Source organism: Dreissena polymorpha, chromosome 2 (assembly GCF_020536995.1).
Source record: "Dreissena polymorpha isolate Duluth1 chromosome 2, UMN_Dpol_1.0, whole genome shotgun sequence".
Classification (NCBI taxonomy): domain Eukaryota; kingdom Metazoa; phylum Mollusca; class Bivalvia; order Myida; family Dreissenidae; genus Dreissena; species Dreissena polymorpha.
In genome coordinates this window covers 68,846,160-68,863,490 of record NC_068356.1, presented here as the reverse complement: position 1 = coordinate 68,863,490, position 17,331 = coordinate 68,846,160, and the positions used below count along the sequence as shown (strand labels likewise).

At 36.3% G+C, this 17,331-nt stretch overlaps 1 protein-coding gene across 8 annotated transcripts in view; it reads left to right on the top strand.

The window, feature by feature from the left end:
* LOC127867479 (dynein axonemal heavy chain 3-like) overlaps window positions 1–17,331 on the top strand; it is a 127,962-nt gene that overhangs the window by 86,590 nt on the left and 24,041 nt on the right. For 4 of the 8 annotated variants that reach the window (XM_052408644.1, XM_052408641.1, XM_052408643.1 and 1 more), the window contains 14 exons: window positions 70–194; window positions 897–1,082; window positions 2,927–2,947; window positions 4,911–5,078; window positions 5,882–6,178; window positions 6,777–6,899; window positions 7,772–7,939; window positions 8,232–8,449; window positions 9,002–9,470; window positions 10,243–10,752; window positions 13,113–13,298; window positions 14,115–14,357; window positions 15,804–15,964; window positions 16,662–16,676. In XM_052408644.1, coding sequence (XP_052264604.1) covers window positions 70–194; window positions 897–1,082; window positions 2,927–2,947; window positions 4,911–5,078; window positions 5,882–6,178; window positions 6,777–6,899; window positions 7,772–7,939; window positions 8,232–8,449; window positions 9,002–9,470; window positions 10,243–10,752; window positions 13,113–13,298; window positions 14,115–14,357; window positions 15,804–15,964; window positions 16,662–16,676 — 2,890 coding nt within the window. The remainder of the gene's footprint in view (window positions 1–69; window positions 195–896; window positions 1,083–2,926; window positions 2,948–4,910; window positions 5,079–5,881; window positions 6,179–6,776; window positions 6,900–7,771; window positions 7,940–8,231; window positions 8,450–9,001; window positions 9,471–10,242; window positions 10,753–13,112; window positions 13,299–14,114; window positions 14,358–15,803; window positions 15,965–16,661; window positions 16,677–17,331) is intronic. The other 4 variants (XM_052408645.1, XM_052408642.1, XM_052408646.1 and 1 more) reach the window with 3 other exon arrangements.

The window sequence follows — 17,331 nt, the reverse complement described above, 5'->3', positions numbered from 1 at the left end:
TATTCTAGCTCAACTGCATCAAAAGCCAGCATATTGAAAAGCCCTTGATTTATATTTGAACATGTGCAGGTATCGGAGGCAGTGGCCGTCAGAGTGCAGCCAAGCTGGCAGCGTTCATGGCAGACTACGACCTGTTCCAGATAGAGATTACCAGGAACTACACGGCCTCAGAGTGGAGAGAGGACATCAAGAAGGTAAGACGATAGATCGGATCTTGTTCTGCTAAAACTGGGCTAAGTGCATGTTTGTAAAGTGTCATCCAAAATTAGCCAGGCTAATTAGGGCTGACATTTTCTGCTTACACTGGATTTTCTAAACTTTCTTTCAACGAAAGAGTCCATAAAAGAAGAAAGTGTTTACCTTGATTATCCTGTGCGGACTGCACAGGCCAATGTGAGACAACGCTTTGCGCACATGCATTTAAGTTCAGTTTTCTCAGAATGAGGCTCAATTGGTTGAAAGCTGCTTTTGAATAATGTATGTTTATGTGTGATAATATGTGTCTTGTTCTGAGAAAACTGGGCTTAATTCATGTGGGTAAAGTGTCGTCCCAGATTAGCCTGTGCAGTCCGCACACGCTAATCAGGGACGACACTTTCCGCTTTAATGGTATTTTTAGTTCCAAGGAAGTCCCTTCTTATAAATACGGAAAATCAAGTTTGGGCAGAAAGTGTCGTCCCTGATTAGCCTGTGCGGACTGCACAGGCTAATCTGGGACGACACTTTACGCACATGCATTATGACCAGCTTTCACAGAACAAGACACATATTTATGAAATTATTAGGACCATTGCCAGGTAACACATGTCTTTTCATGCAGGGTTGTTATAAAAGTCAAGGCCTTTGATTTATCATCTAAATACCAAGCAAAATTTTTCCCAACATTTATTTGACAGCTGTTCCTGAAGACTGGCAGTGAGGGCAAGCCGACTGTGTTCCTGTTTGCTGACACCCAGATCAAGGACGAGTCTTTCATGGAGGACATAAGTATGATCCTCAACACTGGAGATGTGCCAAACCTCTTCGCGCAGGACGAGAAGGCGGAGCTCATTGAAAAAATGCAGGCTGTCGCCAGACAAGAGGTAGTGTTTTGTTCTTTTCTCATTCTTCATAATCTCTTTAAGTGTGCTGGGTCAGTTTTCATCAAACAATTCTAAGACTTGAGTCTAAAAAGTAGGGATGGCAAAATTATTCGAATATTCGATTGAATGGTCAGTATTCGAATAACAGAATTGATAATAGAAGTTAAATCAATCTAGATGTTGTATGCGAATATTCGAATATTCAATTGAATGGATTTGCGAATATTCAAATACCGATATAGGTATTCGATGCCATCCCTACTTAAAAGTAAAGAATATCTTTCCAGTGCTGGACAATATTTGCTTTCATTTTGGGTCAAAAAGTCTTAGAATGGGTCTGTGAATACCGTTACAGGCCCTGGTGTGTTTTTTTTCTAATTTGGAAAAGGCAAGCTATTGCTGTACAAGATACCACTTTCAGAATTTTTTTATCATTTTTGAGAAGAGTGTTAGTTTTTGTAACCCTCTTCCACTCAGATATGCACTTTGACACATTTTAATCCCATAAACAATCCAATTTAATTAAAGACTTTTCTCAGAAGATTCAAGTTTTTAAGGGCTTCATTTCAAACCTTGAGATACTGATGACCAACAAACAGCATAACACCTGAACTACATGCAAGTAATTCACATGCTGTTGTGGTTTTATGATGGTTGCATATAGCCAACTTTGCTTCTGAGTGGGAAAGGGTTAAGTAGGCTAACTTTGGAAAAGGCAAGTAGAGGTAACTTTCATATAATTTGTATAAATAATTTTCCAAAGAGTGTTTGTTGTTTTCTTTTTAAAGATTTTTACTTGCCACTTGACAAGTAAACAAGAGGCTCTTTGAAATACTTTCTTGATGATTTCCTCTGACCTTTTGGTCTAATTCAAAGCTTGTGTGTACAAAATGTAAATAATAAAAAACTTTGTGATATTTTAAACATTTTAGACATTTAATAAAAAATCAACTACTTCTTTTTTGATTTACTAAAACATGTTTATTAAGTATGGGTATTAAAGAAAAGACTTTTTGTAACTAGCTATAACAGTGTGATTTGTTCTGCAGTTTGTGGTAATATTTATATGTCAATTCTATTTGCAACTTTTCTTCTTTATGCTCCCCTGCAAATGAACATGGAGCATAATTGCTATTTTGTTTGTCTCTGACATATATGGTATTTGTAATAGAAATGAATGTTAAATAAATGTGTATTATTGCAATTACAGTTTAATGTTTTAAATGTTTGTTGCATATAAATTGTATCATATAGTACACAAATTTGAGTTTCTTATAATATTGATCTAGTTCAAAAAAATGTAATATTGTGTAAACAACAGATAAAGTCATTTTGTAATGTTGCACAAATTTAAATATGTTAACTTTTCATCTCAATCCATATTTGCAGGCATACATAGCTAAAATGGTGTGTTTTAATTGAGTAATACTGTTCAATCTTGTCATCACAAACGCTCCATTTATCCTTCATTGTTCCTCAGGTTATGTGAGTCTGGTTAATTGGTTATAATTGATAATTATAACTATCGTGGTAAAAACCTACGTAATATATTGAGTAATTTATTGTTAACATGTGATGATATTGCGGTTGCTAAAACTTTGACAATGAGTTAAAAAATATAATTCAGTTGGTGTACAAAATGAAATATCTGTACTTATCAAGCGTATCATTTTCACTGTGTCCCTTCGTTTGTTTACCAGTTCATATTTAGCCATCGATTTTGTATTTCCCCAGTTATGTCTAAGTGCAGTTTCGTTTTGACACATATTTAACAAATAAGATGGCAGCAACAATTATTTGCTTTGAATATTAAAAATCATTCATGATATTGTTGTTATGTCTAGGCGTCATATTCAATGACTGGCGTAAGTTTTCTTAGAAAACATTTCTCCTTCATTTAAAATAGCTTTAACCCTTACCTCTTAGAATCGTATGCAAGGCAGGAAAAATATATCTTGTAGACTTTTGCTTCAAGTGCTTTCCTTTAGCTTTTAGTTTCATCTGAGCGTAAAATGTTCAGAGTGAAATAGTCAGAAATGTGTTTCCCTCTCTGATGCATGGTTGCATTGAACCCACGACCAGCTGTAGTAATGTCATGACCCTGTTTCCTCATTGTTTACCTTCTACCTTGTTGATAGTATAGAAACAAATAAATTAAACACATTTCAGACAGTATATCAAGAACAAAATGTCTCTTTTTCTAGATATTTTATATGGTGAACATTAAACTTTAAGAAACTAAAGATGTTTTTAAAGGTAAAGATGTATGCAAAATATATCTTGAATTAATTCAAAATATGCCTTTTGTGTCACTTTTGTATGTAATGTCTTGAACTTTGTATTAAATTTCATGGCAGCCTGCCTAAATTGGTTTTGTATATATATTAAGCAACAAATAACATATTTGTGATTATTAAAATCATGAATCTAGTTAAAGACTGTGTAAGCAGTAGTTAACAGTTCAGTGTAGTGAACAAATAGTTCAATTTAGCCTAGTTCTGGGAAAACTGGGCTAAATGCACGTGGGAAAAGTTTTGTCCCAGATCAGTATGTACAGTCTACACATGCTAATCAAAGACAAGACTTTCAACTTTCATGGAATTTTTCGTTTCAAGGAAGTCTCTTCTGACCGAAAAACCAGTTTAGGCCCAGATTAGGGGGAAAGTGTCATCTCTGATTAGCCTGTGAGGACTACACAGGCTTATCTGATCTGGGATGACACTTTACCCTGTGACATGCATTTAGCCCACTTTGCCCGTAATGAGGCTTGAATAAGCCAGTATTGCATGTAGCTGTGAAGTTTTCCTTCCAATAATTTCTGTCTTGTATTCTCATATCTGTCTGAATCTCTGTATGTAGAAATAACCTGTAATCAGAAAGCAATAAAATCATGCAGTTATTTGAACATATATTAACAAAAGAGCATAGTTATGCTGTACACCCATATGGTTCCGCCATCCGCCATGAACTGTTGCTTAAATATCCCTTCAATCTTTGTTGCTATGGTAACACAGCATGAGAAGCGCGAAGGTAGTGGAGATGGGCGAAGCTCCGCTGAAGGAGGTCGATTACGAAGCCCAAGTCCCAATCCTGTTGTCAATGAACCCAAAGTTGAGAAAGAGCAAAAAGAGGCGGCTAACGCTTACTCTTACAACCCTGAAACTGAAATATTTGCAGGGGTGACTTAATTGTAGTCAGTTTGTGCACATACGTGACATGTTTTTGTCTTGTTGGCACTGGTCGGAATAACTTTTTTTGCCCTTGTATCTTGCATGCTTAGATTTTATTTCCTAGTGTTATGTATTTACGAATATTTTTGCATGTTTTATTTGTACTTGTATATTATTTTGTGTCATTATTAAAAAGGGTTATTAGTCTTGAATGAATAGTTTATTTACCAAGTAATTAAGTTAATGAACATTCAGAGTATAATATTCTGGAATAAATAATGCTGAATACATATAAGTTGATAATTTAATTTATTAAAAAGTCATCTTGATAGTATTATTCATTAAGTGTTGTCTGCATGGGCGTTGTGTAACTTGTTATCAGTTGGTATAATTTTTATTTGTATTTTTATCCACTGAATAAACAAGGTATCTTGTTTTAAGACCATCTTATTTTCCACGATTAAAAAAACAACATTATGTTGTGCAGTAGTATTCATTTGAAGGCAAATTAATATACATACTTTCATATTTACTATTGTAAGATTATCTACATGGTAGAATTCTAATACTTTATGTTTTTGTCATTTGAAAGTTCAAATGGCTGTTGTTTACAATTTATAATGGAATAATAAATTAACCCAAAGAATTTCCAATTCAGGGCAAGAAAATGGAGGCTACACCTCTGGCGATGTACAACTACTTCATTGACCGTGTGCGAAACAACCTTCACGTTGTGTTAGCAATGAGTCCAATAGGAGATGCTTTCAGGAACCGATTGAGAATGTTCCCCTCACTCATCAACTGCTGTACCATTGACTGGTTCCAGGTCAGTAGACATTTGTTAAAAATAGAACTGACTTAATGCATGTATGTAAAGTGTCATCCCAGATTAGCCTGTGCAGATTTCACAAGCTTATCAGGGATGACACTTTCCAATTAAATTGAATTTTTCTTGTTTAGGGGGTCTCACCAAAATCAGTGCAGGCGTAAATGTTCATTTCTGCACAGGCTAATCTTGGTCAACACTTTATGCAAGGGAAGTAAGCCCAGTTTTCTCAGAACAGGGCTCATCTACTGAAAGTCCAAAGGACCTGTCAGATTTTTCCATATTTGGGCTTAAGGAAGAAACTGTTGTAGGCCTATCTGCTTTACATTTCTATATTAAATAAAAAAGTTTCATGCTGAAATGTCTATACATTGTGAAACCATTATTCATGGGAAATTGATTTTTTGTTGATTTCTAGGGTTGACCAATCAAGGAATTTACAAAAACGTGTCCATGATTTTTTGCGTGTGAAAAACCACAAAACTTTATGGCAAAGAATATAGATGATTTTTAAGTATGCTGTTTAGCCCTTTTGCAATTAAGCTATAAACACAATTTATTTTGTTCCCTATTTGCACTTTACCACAGTTCCTGTAAAATTAGGATGTTGGTTAAGTATCAGAGTTGTGATACTATGTGACCAATATTCATGTGACAAATTGAAGGCATTCATTTGCAGACATGGCTGTCTGATGCCCTTGAAATGATTGCTAACAAATTCTATTTAAACAACATAGATAGCTACACTGGATAAAATATACAGAAATTGTTTCATGTGATAAATTGAACGCATTCATTTGCAGACATGGCCGTCAGATGCACTCGAAATGGTGGCAAACAAATTTTTTGAAGAGATTGAGATGGAAGACACGCTGAGGGCGGGAGTCGTTTTCATGTGCAAGGTGTTCCACGAGAGCGTCTTCAAGCTGTCCGATCGCTTCATGGAAATGCTCCGTCGTCACAACTACGTCACGCCCACCTCGTACCTAGAGTTGATTCTGACGTTCAAGAAACTGCTTGGCATAAAGCGTGATAACATTTCCCTGTTGAGAAATCGATACCTGACAGGGCTGGAGAAGCTGGAGTTTGCAGCCTCACAGGTTCGCACTAGATTTTTTGTTACGCAGAGACTTATTTTACCACTTATATACATATTTTTACGCACTTGTTGTCCCCCAGAAAGTTTAATATAAATAAAGACCTTTCAAACTAGATTCAAATGTTAAAGGCATCATTTCCAACCCAAAGATACTGATGAGCAGCAAACAGCATAAAACCTGAACAGACTGCGAGTTACTCGCAGGCTGTTCTGGTTTTATGCTGTTTGCATATAGCCATTTTCACTTTTCTTCTGAGTGGGAAAGGGTTAAAAGAAAATTCCATGAAAGCAGAAAGTGTCATCCCTGATTAGCCAGTGTGAACTGCACAGGCTTATCTGGTACGACACTTTACTCGCATGTACTTCAGTAAGTTTTATCAGAATGAGGCTCAATTGATTTAAATTTGCTAATTAATTATTTCTGTTCCATTGGTGGATGGACAATGTCTATTTATGCATGGTTGTGAGTAAAGGCTGTCTGCCCTTACAACTACATACATTCCTGGTGGAATATGTTGAAAACTGTTCTAAAACATTGAATGAAACAAGAATGAAACATAATCTTCTCACCAAAAGTGTGTCTACTATTTATTTCACAGGTGTCCGTCATGCAGCAAGAGTTGCGGGACTTACAACCGGAGTTGATCAAGACTTCGGCTGAGACGGAAAAGCTGATGATAAAGATTGAGCAAGATACCGTGGAAGTGGAGGCTAAAAAAGAGGTATTCAAGTCGAGTTTGTTTTTTACTGTTTGAAAACAGTGGTATATAGCAAACTTGTTTGTTGCTGAAATCTTTTTAGGAAATAATTGACTACAGTCACATACTTTTAATTTTTACACATTTATGAGTGTGTTTGATCAAGATGACATATTCTTTGTTTGTCTATTATTTCATGTAGGAGAAATGATTAGTATACTTTCTGTGATAAATTGACCTATAACTTCTTATTGGGAAACCTAATTTATCTTGAGGCACAAATCAATCCTATTTTTTTTTTATGTCCCCCACCATTATAGTGGTGTCTGTTGGTTTGTTTGCCCAAACTTTAACATTTTGCAATAACTTTTGCAATATTGAAGATATATTTGGCATGCATGTGTATCTCATGGAGCTGCACATTTTGAGTGGTGGAAGGTCAAGGTCATCTTTCAAGGTCAAAGGTAAAAAAAATACTTAATTAATTAATGAAAAGCGGCGCAGAAGGGGACATAGTGTTTCTGACAAACACATTTCTTGTTATGTTAATAAAAGTAACATACAGGGGGTCAGCGTTGTTTATGCATACCAGTTATAGAAGATGGGATTTTTCTGAATTTTGGCATTGCCCTTTCTGCTTTAAAGTAAATTGAAAATGGCTATATTCAACCAGCATACAACCAGAACAGCCTGCGAGTAATTTGCAGTCTGTTAAGGTTTTATGCTGTTTGCTGTTTACCAATATCTTAGTTTTAGCCTTTAAAACTTGAATCTAGTCAGAACAGTTTTTAATTTAATTAGATTTTTAAAGGACTACAGATACGTCAAAATGTGTATCTAAGAAGTTAAGGAATAAAAGCTATTCTTATGACAAAGTTATCTCCTGTGTCCTTTAGGTTGTGGCGGCAGACGAGGCGATTGCCAATGAAGCGGCTGCCGCTGCGCAGGCTATCAAGGATGAGTGTGAGGGTGACCTTGCAGAGGCTATACCAGCCCTAGAGGCTGCTATATCGGCCCTCAACACACTGAAACCTGCGGACATCACTGTCGTCAAGTCCATGAAGGTATGTGTTCATTGATGTCATCAAAGTTTTCTGGTTGTATGAAGTTGTTGTTTTTTAATCCGATGGCATCAGTGCCATGAAGGCATGTTTTTAGCAAAACATTTATAAACTAACTATACATTTGAAATTTATCAACTTTATGCTAGTTATTTGAAGATTTTTTAATACCCACTGACATCACTATAGTAAGGTGTTGAAGTATTAACCTCAACAAGTTTTTTCCTTGGAGTTTGATAGTTTAATTTTTGTTACGTCTTATATGTTTTATTTTACATGTTTTACGTCCTTTCAGAACCCGCCATCAGTAATCAAGCTGGTCATGGAGTCTATCTGCGTCATGTTAAACCAGAAACCAGAGAGAAAACCAGATCCCAGCGGTTCTGGCAAGATGATAGAAGACTTCTGGGGGTCGTCTCAAAAGTTACTGGGTGATATGAAATTCCTTGACAAACTAAAAACCTATGACAAGGATAACATAGCACCCCCTGTTATCAAGAAAATCAGAGAAAAGTGAGTTTCTAGCGTTGTACTTGTGATAAATGTTAATGTTCTTTGAATTATATAAAGTCAGTGCATTCCACAGTAGCATGACAAATGTGTTGCTAAATTAGGTATTTATTTGGATGTAAAAGTACTTCAAAGAAAATTAAATGCTAACTGGTTCTCAAAAAAACTATCCAAAATGTGACTACAAAATGTAGTGTAAGATTATGACATTGACCTATTCATGGGACCTGGAAATAGTAGAAACTGATTTGCAAGTTATATTATATAAGATTGGAATGGATATTTTAACAATTATGTTTCCAAGGTTACTACTAAAATAATCTAATGCAAATTATTTTTGAGACATGTTTAGTATCAGAGTTTTAACTTGTATGTGTCATATATTAACATGCTTTAATATTGACATCTTTACAGTGTTACCTGTGAGGGAAATGTGCAGTGGCTGTATAAACATATAATTTGCATCCCAGTGATCAGGGGTATAATATGAGAGTTGGCTGAAGATTCTCAGTCAATAACAAACTATAATCCTTAACCTTTAAACTTTGTGTTTAGATACATCCCAAATCCTGAATTCGACCCAGTCGTGATCAAGAATGCGTCGACCGCTTGCGAAGGCCTCTGCAGATGGGTCAAGGCCATGGACATTTACGACAGGGTCGCCAAGGTCGTGGCTCCGAAGAAAATCAAACTGGCCGAGGCCCAAGGAGAGCTTGCACTTCAGATGGACAAACTGAATGAGAAGCGTGCACAGCTGAAAGAGGTCACAGACAAACTTCAGGCCCTAAATGACGAGTTTGAAGTGATGACAAAAAAGAAGAAAGAGCTCGAGGATAACATCGATCTGTGCTCCAAGAAGCTTGACCGAGCCGAGAAGCTTATTGGAGGCTTGGGTGGTGAGAAGGAGCGCTGGACCGAGGCCGCAAGGTCGCTCGGTGAGAAGTACACAAACATCACAGGTGATGTGCTTCTGTCATCCGGAGTGGTCGCCTACCTGGGTGCATTTACGGTGGAGTTCAGAAACGTGAGTTTTGAGTTGTTGTGATTTAACCAGTGAACATTCTCAATTTTTTAGCTCAACTCAGATGAGAATCGAGTTTCAACTCAGCTGAGTATTGACAGTGTAGGTCAGCTCACGAAAAATCTCAAATCTCAGCTTTAAGACTATGCAAATATTCCTCCTAAAACTCAGGGTTAAGTCGCACTAAAATCTTTAAAAAAACAAACACATTCCTTTGACCGTCAAATTGGGCATGATGGTCAAACTATTATAGTATTATACTCATAATTTATGTGTATCAATTTCTATATTGGTAAGTTATTGTTTTCTATCAAGAATAAGATGATAAATGTACTTCTTTTGTAAAATTATAAGAATTCAAAGAGATCATCCGGAAACAAAATTGAACAAAAAAAGGCTTAACACTTTCTCAATCAGAAGCAAAGTGAAAATGGCTAAATGCAACCATCATAACTTGCTTGCTGTTCAGGTTTTATGCTGTTTTCTGCTCATCAGTATCTTTGGGTTGGAATTGAAGCCCTTAAAACTTGAATTTCGTAAGAAAGGTCTTTAATTTAATTGTATTTTCTAAGGGGCTAGAAACAGGTCAAGGGCGTATCTGAGTGGTAAAGGGTTGAAGTAATTTTACACTTGGATGCCATCAAAATCTGTACTTGTTTGTGTAAAAGGATGACTTAAAGCCCAGTGATCAGGAAGGTAAATGTGAAAGTTGGCTGTAGATATTAAGTTATCAAGATCAGACTATAAAACCATCCTTTACTTTTACCTTTTGCAGGAAATCACACTCCAGTGGCTGTCTCAGTGCCTGGCTAAGAACATCCCCTGCTCCAAGGTGTTCTCCATGAACGTGACCCTCGGGGAGCCTGTCAAGATCCGAGCGTGGAACATTGCTGGACTGCCCGTGGACAACTTCAGCATTGACAACGGCATCATCGTATACAACTCTCGTCGCTGGCCCCTACTCATTGACCCTCAGGGCCAGGCCAACAAGTGGGTCAAAAATATGGAGCGAGAAAACAAGCTTGGAGTGATCAAACTCTCTGACACGAATTATCTGCGTTCGCTGGAGAACGCTATTCAGTTTGGCTCTCCGATTCTGATCGAAAATGTGGGCGAGGAGCTTGACCCTATTTTAGAGCCAGTTTTGCAGAAGCTGACTTTCCGTCAACAGGGAGTTGATTATATCAAGCTTGGAGACAATCTGATTGAGTACTCAAAAGATTTTAGGCTCTACATCACCACCAGTCTGCGCAACCCCCACTATCTGCCTGAAGTTTCTGTCAAGGTTTGTTACATGTTATTAAAAAGGGTTTTGGTAAAGTTTTGTCAAGAATAAAAGAGATTGTTTTTTTCACAATTTTTGTGTGCAAGTCCTTTTATAAATGTCGTCTTCATTTAGAGCACATTGACTGAAGTTTTATGTGTACATGTTTCACTTCATGATTTCACAACAGACCCTTTATGCTGCAAAATTATTAATTGTTTATACCTTTGTTTCAACAATGTCTAGTTGAACTGTGTTAATTCCACTGTTGATATAATACTTAAAAACATGAGCTCCATTTATACAAATATCATCTCCATGTCAACAAATGTCAAACTAATTAAAAAACTAAAAGTAAACTCATTTATGCAAAAAAAGAAAAAGTGAACTCCCATTCAATGAAATGTAAATTCCATTTTATAACTAAAAGGCAATTCCATTTCAAAACAAAATGTCTACTCCATCTAACTCTTTCCCGCTCAGAATCAAAGTGACAATGGCTATATTGAACCAGAACTCGCAGTCTGTTCAGGTTTCATTCTCTTTGCTGCATATCAGTATCTTATGTTTTGGACATGAAGACTTTAAAACTTGAATCTAGTAAGATTTTTTTTTTAAATTTAATTTGATTTTCTTAGAGACTACAAACGCATCAAAGTGCATATCTGTGTGGGAAAGGGCTAAAAAAGTCAGCTCAATTGTTAAAGCATTAAAAAGTAACCTCTATTGGTAAAGGGTTAAAAAAGAAAGTCACCTCTATTGGTAAAGGGTTAAAAAAGAAAGTCACCTCTATTGGTAAAGGGTTAAAAAAGAAAGTCACCTCTATTGGTAAAGGGTTAAAAAAGAAAGTAACCTCTATTGGTAAAGGGTTAAAAAAGAAAGTAACCTCTATTGGTAAAGGGTTAAAAAGAAAGTCACCTCTATTGGTAAAGGGTTAAAAAAGAAAGTCACCTCTATTGGTAAAGGGTTAAAAAAAAGTCACCTCTATTGGTAAAGGGTTAAAAAAGAAAGTAACCTCTATTGGTAAAGAGTTAAAAAAGAAAGTCACCTCTATTGGTAAAGGGTTAAAAAGAAAGTCACCTCTATTGGTAAAGGGTTAAAAAAGAAAGTACCTCTATTGGTAAAGGGTTAAAAAAGAAAGTAACCTCTATTGTTAAAGGGTTAAAAAAGAAAGTAACCTCTATTGGTAAAGGATTAAAAAAGAAGGTAACCTCTATTGGTAAAGGATTAAAAATGAAAGTCACCTCTATTGGTAAAGGGTTAAAAAAGAAAGTAACCTCTATTGTTAAAGGGTTAAAAAAGAACGTAACCTCTATTGGTAAAGGATTAAAAAAGAAGGTAACCTCTTTTGGTAAAGGGTTAAAAAAGAAAGTCACCTCTATTGGTAAAGGGTTAAAAAAGAAAGTAACCTCTATTGGTAAAGGGTTAAAAAAGAAAGTCACCTCTATTGGTAAAGGGTTAAAAAAGAAAGTACCTCTATTGGTAAAGGGTTAAAAAAAGGAAAGTAACCTCTATTGGTAAATGGTTAAAAAAGAAAGTAACCTCTATTGGTAAACGGTTAAAAAAGAAAGTAACCTCTATTGGTAAATGGTTAAAAAAGAAAGTAACCTCTATTGGTAAAGGGTTAAAAAAGAAAGTAACCTCTATTGGTAAAGGATTCAAAAAGAAGGTAACCTCTATTGGTAATGGGTAAAAAAAGAAAGTAACGTCTATCGGTAAAGGATTTAAAAAGAAAGTATCCTCTATTGGTAAAGGGTTAAAAAAAGAAACTAACCTCTATTGGTAAAAGGTAAAAAAGAAAGTAACCTCCATTGGTAAAGGGTTAAAAAAAGGAAGTAACCTCTATTGGTAAAGGATTAAAAAAAGAAAGTTGCCTCTATTAGTAAAGAGTTAAAAAAGAAAGTCAGCTACATTGGTTAAGCGTTAAAAAATAAACCCGCTCCATTGTTAAAGGGTTAAAAAAACTAATTCACTTCCATTGGTTATAAAATCTAAGTTATCTCCATTGTCCTGCACATATTCTGCTATTTTAGAGGTAACCACCACTTCAAAACAAAATGTAAGCTCAATGAAAAAGCATACCAAAGTTAGCTCCTTTTGTCAAGCACATGTTCTGCTATTTTCCAGATGTGCCTCGTAAACTTCATGATAATTAAAAAAATGTCTCTCCATTAAAATAACAACAAAGTCAAACAAAATGTCAACTCCATTTACAATAACAAACGCAACCAAAATGTAAACTCTATTAAAAAAAGAGTCAGCGCCATTTACAAACACATGTTCCGATAGTGTACAGGTTGCAATCACATGTTTGACTATTTCACAGGTTTCAAGTACATGTTCCGGTAGTTCGCAGGTGTACATGTTGCCCTATATTTCAGGTGTGCCTGGTGAACTTCATGATCACCCCCCAGGGCCTGGAGGACCAGCTGTTGGGCATCGTGGCCGCCAAGGAGAAACCCGAGCTCGAGGAGAAAAAGAACGAGCTCATCCTCGAGTCGGCAGCCAATCAGAAGCAGCTCAAGGAGATAGAGGACAAGATACTTGAGGTGTTGTCTTCTTCGCAGGTATGTGCATCGTGTGGTAGGATTACTGTAAAATGTATGTAAAGTCTTGTCTTGATCAGCTGTTCACTATTGTATTTCTATTCTGATATATGTCTGAATTACATTTTAAACAACAAGAGCATACAGTATGATAACCTAAGCATATGAGTCTGGCTCAGGGAAAACTGCACAGGCTAATCAAGGATGACACTTTCAGCCTAAATTGGAGTTTTGCTGAGTGAAGACTACCTTGAAACAACAATAACCATTAAAGCTGAAAGTATCCAGTAACTCGTACTCTGTTCAGGTTTTATGCTGTTTGCGTTCATCAGTTCCTAAGGTTTGGAAATGAAGCCTTAAAAACTTAAATGTATTAAGATATGTCATAAATTTATATTTATTTTCTAAGGGATAACAAATGAATCAAGAGTGCTTATCTGAGAGGTTAACCCTTTGCATGCTGGGAAATTTGTCTTCTGCTAAAATGTCGTCTGCTGAATTTCTAAAATTAGCATTTTCTTCGATTTTTTTCAAAGAATACTATCAGAATAGCAAACAGTTTGGATCCTGATGAGACGCCACGTTCTGTGGCGTCTCATCTGGATCCAAACTGTTTGCAAAGGCCTTCAAAATTCGGTTCCCGCACTGAAAGGGTTAAGGGTTAACTTACTACTAAAATATTAAAATGGACTCAATGATCTTTTGGCAAACTGAGCACATAGCTGTGTGTGATGGTTGGCTTTACTGTTCTGGTTGGAGTGACAAAAAACATAGGCCTCTTGTGTGAAATGAACTTACATTAATAAATGGCTTAATTTCCTAATTTTTCATTGACAGGGTAACATTTTAGAGGACGAGACAGCTATCAAGATCCTGTCCTCGTCCAAGGCTCTTTCGGAGGAGATTGCGGCGAAGCAAGAGATCGCCACTCAGACTGAAAGGATGATAGATGAGACGAGGAACGGATACAAACCGGTTGCGGTTCACTCCTCTATCCTGTTCTTCTGCATCTCCGATCTGGCTAACATTGAGCCCATGTACCAGTACTCCCTGACGTGGTTCATCAACCTTTATCTGCAGGTAAGGGAATGTCCGTTAAGTGTCATCCCAGATTAGTCTGTTTGCAGAGGCTTATCAAGGAAGACACTTCGCCTAAACTGGATTTTGACTTAGACAAGAATTCCTCTAATTATAAAAAACATAAAAGCAGACAGTGTCTTTCCTCATTAGCCTCTGCAAACTGCACAGGCTTATCTGAGAGACACTTAACACTCATGCATTAAGTCTCATTTTCCAAGAGCTTTGTCCCCATATTGACGCCATGTCCAGTACTTCCTGATGTGGTACATCAACCTCTATTTGCAGATAGGTAAATCACCAGGAAATATTTGAACAGAGCTTGGGGAAAACTGGGCTTATTGCATGTTGGTAAAGTGCTGGGCTTATTGCATGTTGTTAAAGTGCTGGGCTTATTGCATGTGGGTAAAGTTCTTGGCTTATTGCATGTTGGTAAAGTTCTGGGCTTATTGCATGTGGGTAAAGTGCTGGGCTTATTGCATGTGGGTAAAGTTCTGGGCTTATTGCATGTGGGTAAAGTGCTGGGCTTATTGCATGTGGGTAAAGTTCTGGGCTTATTGCATGTTGGCAAAGTTCTGGGCTTATTGCATGTGGGTAAAGTGCTGGGCTTATTGCATGTGGGTAAAGTGCTGGGCTTATTGCATGTGGGTAAAGTGCTGGGCCAATTGCATGTGGGTAAAGTGCTGGGCTTATTGCATGTGGGTAAAGTGCTGGGCTTATTGCATGTGGGTAAAGTGCTGGGCTTATTGCATGTTGGTAAAGTGCTGGGCTTATTGCATGTGGGTAAAGTGCTGGGCTTATTGCATGTGGGTAAAGTGCTGGGCTTATTGCATGTGGGTAAAGTGCTGGGCTTATTGCATGTGGGTAAAGTGCTGGGCTTATTGCATGTGGGTAAAGTGCTGGGTTTATTGCATGTGGGTAAAGTGCTGGGCTTATTGCATGTGGGTAAAGTGCTGGGCTTATTGCATGTGGGTAAAGTGCTGGGCTTATTGCATGTGGGTAAAGTGCTGTCCTAGATTTGCTCAGGCTAATCAGGGATGACTTGATTTTTTCTTTGAAGAATTTTTCTCTGAAGACGATGTCCATTGAAAGGGAAAGTTGATTAAATGTCATTGGTATATATTCTCTTATAACTTGATCTATTTATCATATCAGATGGATGAATAACTTTAAAAAAAAAAATTTAATCTGAGCATATTTCATAACTTTTTAATAAATACCGTTTAACCTTACTGTGTAAAACATTGTAGTGGAAGCATAAAACTGTTGTAAATGCTTAATTGTTTCTCAATAAGATACACCGATATTGCACACATCTAACTCCTATTAAATAGTTTTAACCTTAAAAAGAGTTGTGGTTAAGATGTTAAACTATTGTAACTGCTTAGCATTTTTAAATAAGATACAACAATTTTGCACACTGCTAATTCGTTTAAAATATTTCTGCAGTCAATCATGAACAGCCAGCCCTCGTCACAGCTGGAGGAGCGCATCTTCAACCTGAACGACCACTTCACAAACAGCATCTACCGGAACGTGTGCCGCTCACTGTTTGAGAAGGACAAGCTTCTCTTCTCGTTCATTCTCTGCGTCAACATCCTCAAGGGGCAGTAAGTATCAATTTTCCATTAAAAAATAAAATAAGTAAATTTATATTTGTTGTAAAGTGGCATGCATAAATATAATAATGTAGGTTAATATTTACAGAAGATATCATGTCAAGATACAAATGGTTTGAAAAGCATATTGTAACTAATTTGTTATGTTATTGTTGTTAATTTGTTGTTATTTTTCCCATGTGTTTTCTAATTGTTGTAAATAACAGATTTTTAAGTCATGGCTTTTCTTTTTGTGAACTGATGCTTCTATTTTGGCGTATGATGTGTTTTTCTGTTGCTGTCTTTTTAATCAAACATTTTAAATGTTTAAAATATAAAAAAATTAATAAGTTCATGAAACGAGAAACAGATAATTCATGTGTATAAAAAAAAACAGCCTTGGAGTTTTATTATAGCCTTTCTTTACACTTTATAAGTGAACATGATTTGTTTGGGCTTCACGGTTAACAAGCTTTTCTGTAATTGAGATTTTAGTTGATTGCATCTGTTTGAAAACATAACTAAAAAGTAGGTCTAGAACATTTGATGACATGTTATTATATTTTTTCAATCTTCTCTTACACTTTTTCTGGAATACAGAATCTTGTCTAACTGTTTAGCTACTATGCATTTGATATGTGAAGTATTAATTTTAGAATATTGCAAATTGAATTGCTGATTTTATGATTATCATTTTATCTTATTTTAGAGCCATAATGCAAGGGTAAACTTTTTAACACAATGTTGTGTTATCAGTTTTACTGGAAATAGAGACTTTTGTTACACTTTAAAAATACAGTAGAAGAACTAGTGTTTCATAGTGGATTTGATCTCAGTCATAATAAGTGACAACATCTTGAAAAGTCCATGCACATTACTTACATGTTTTATTCAACATCTAAGGTATGTTCTGTGGAGCAGCAATGAAGTGTGCATGTATTGTTAGGCCAATTGCAAATCCCATGTGAATTAAAATAATAATTATGTTGATTGAGAACCTCTTGTATGTCAAATGATATTATGCGCAAGGGCAAACTACACTTTCATCATAACAAAAAACTTTACTAATTGAAAACATTTGACCATTTTTTTTTAAATTATGAAGTTTTTCAGGATGTTGTCACTTATCTGTAAACCATTGCAAAGTTGACCATTTGAGCAATGTCATGCAAAAAATGGGTCTTATGCCATACAAGGCCTACACAAATCCAGACCAGCCTGCGCGATTGGGCAGTCTGGCCAGGAGCTATGGTGTACAATATCTCAATAGCCAACAGAGAAGCTTCGGACCAGACTAAGCTGGCTGGACTGTGGCTACGCTAGCTGCATTTGGCATATGATAAATTTTTCGCATAACGCAGCTCATTATGGAACTTATA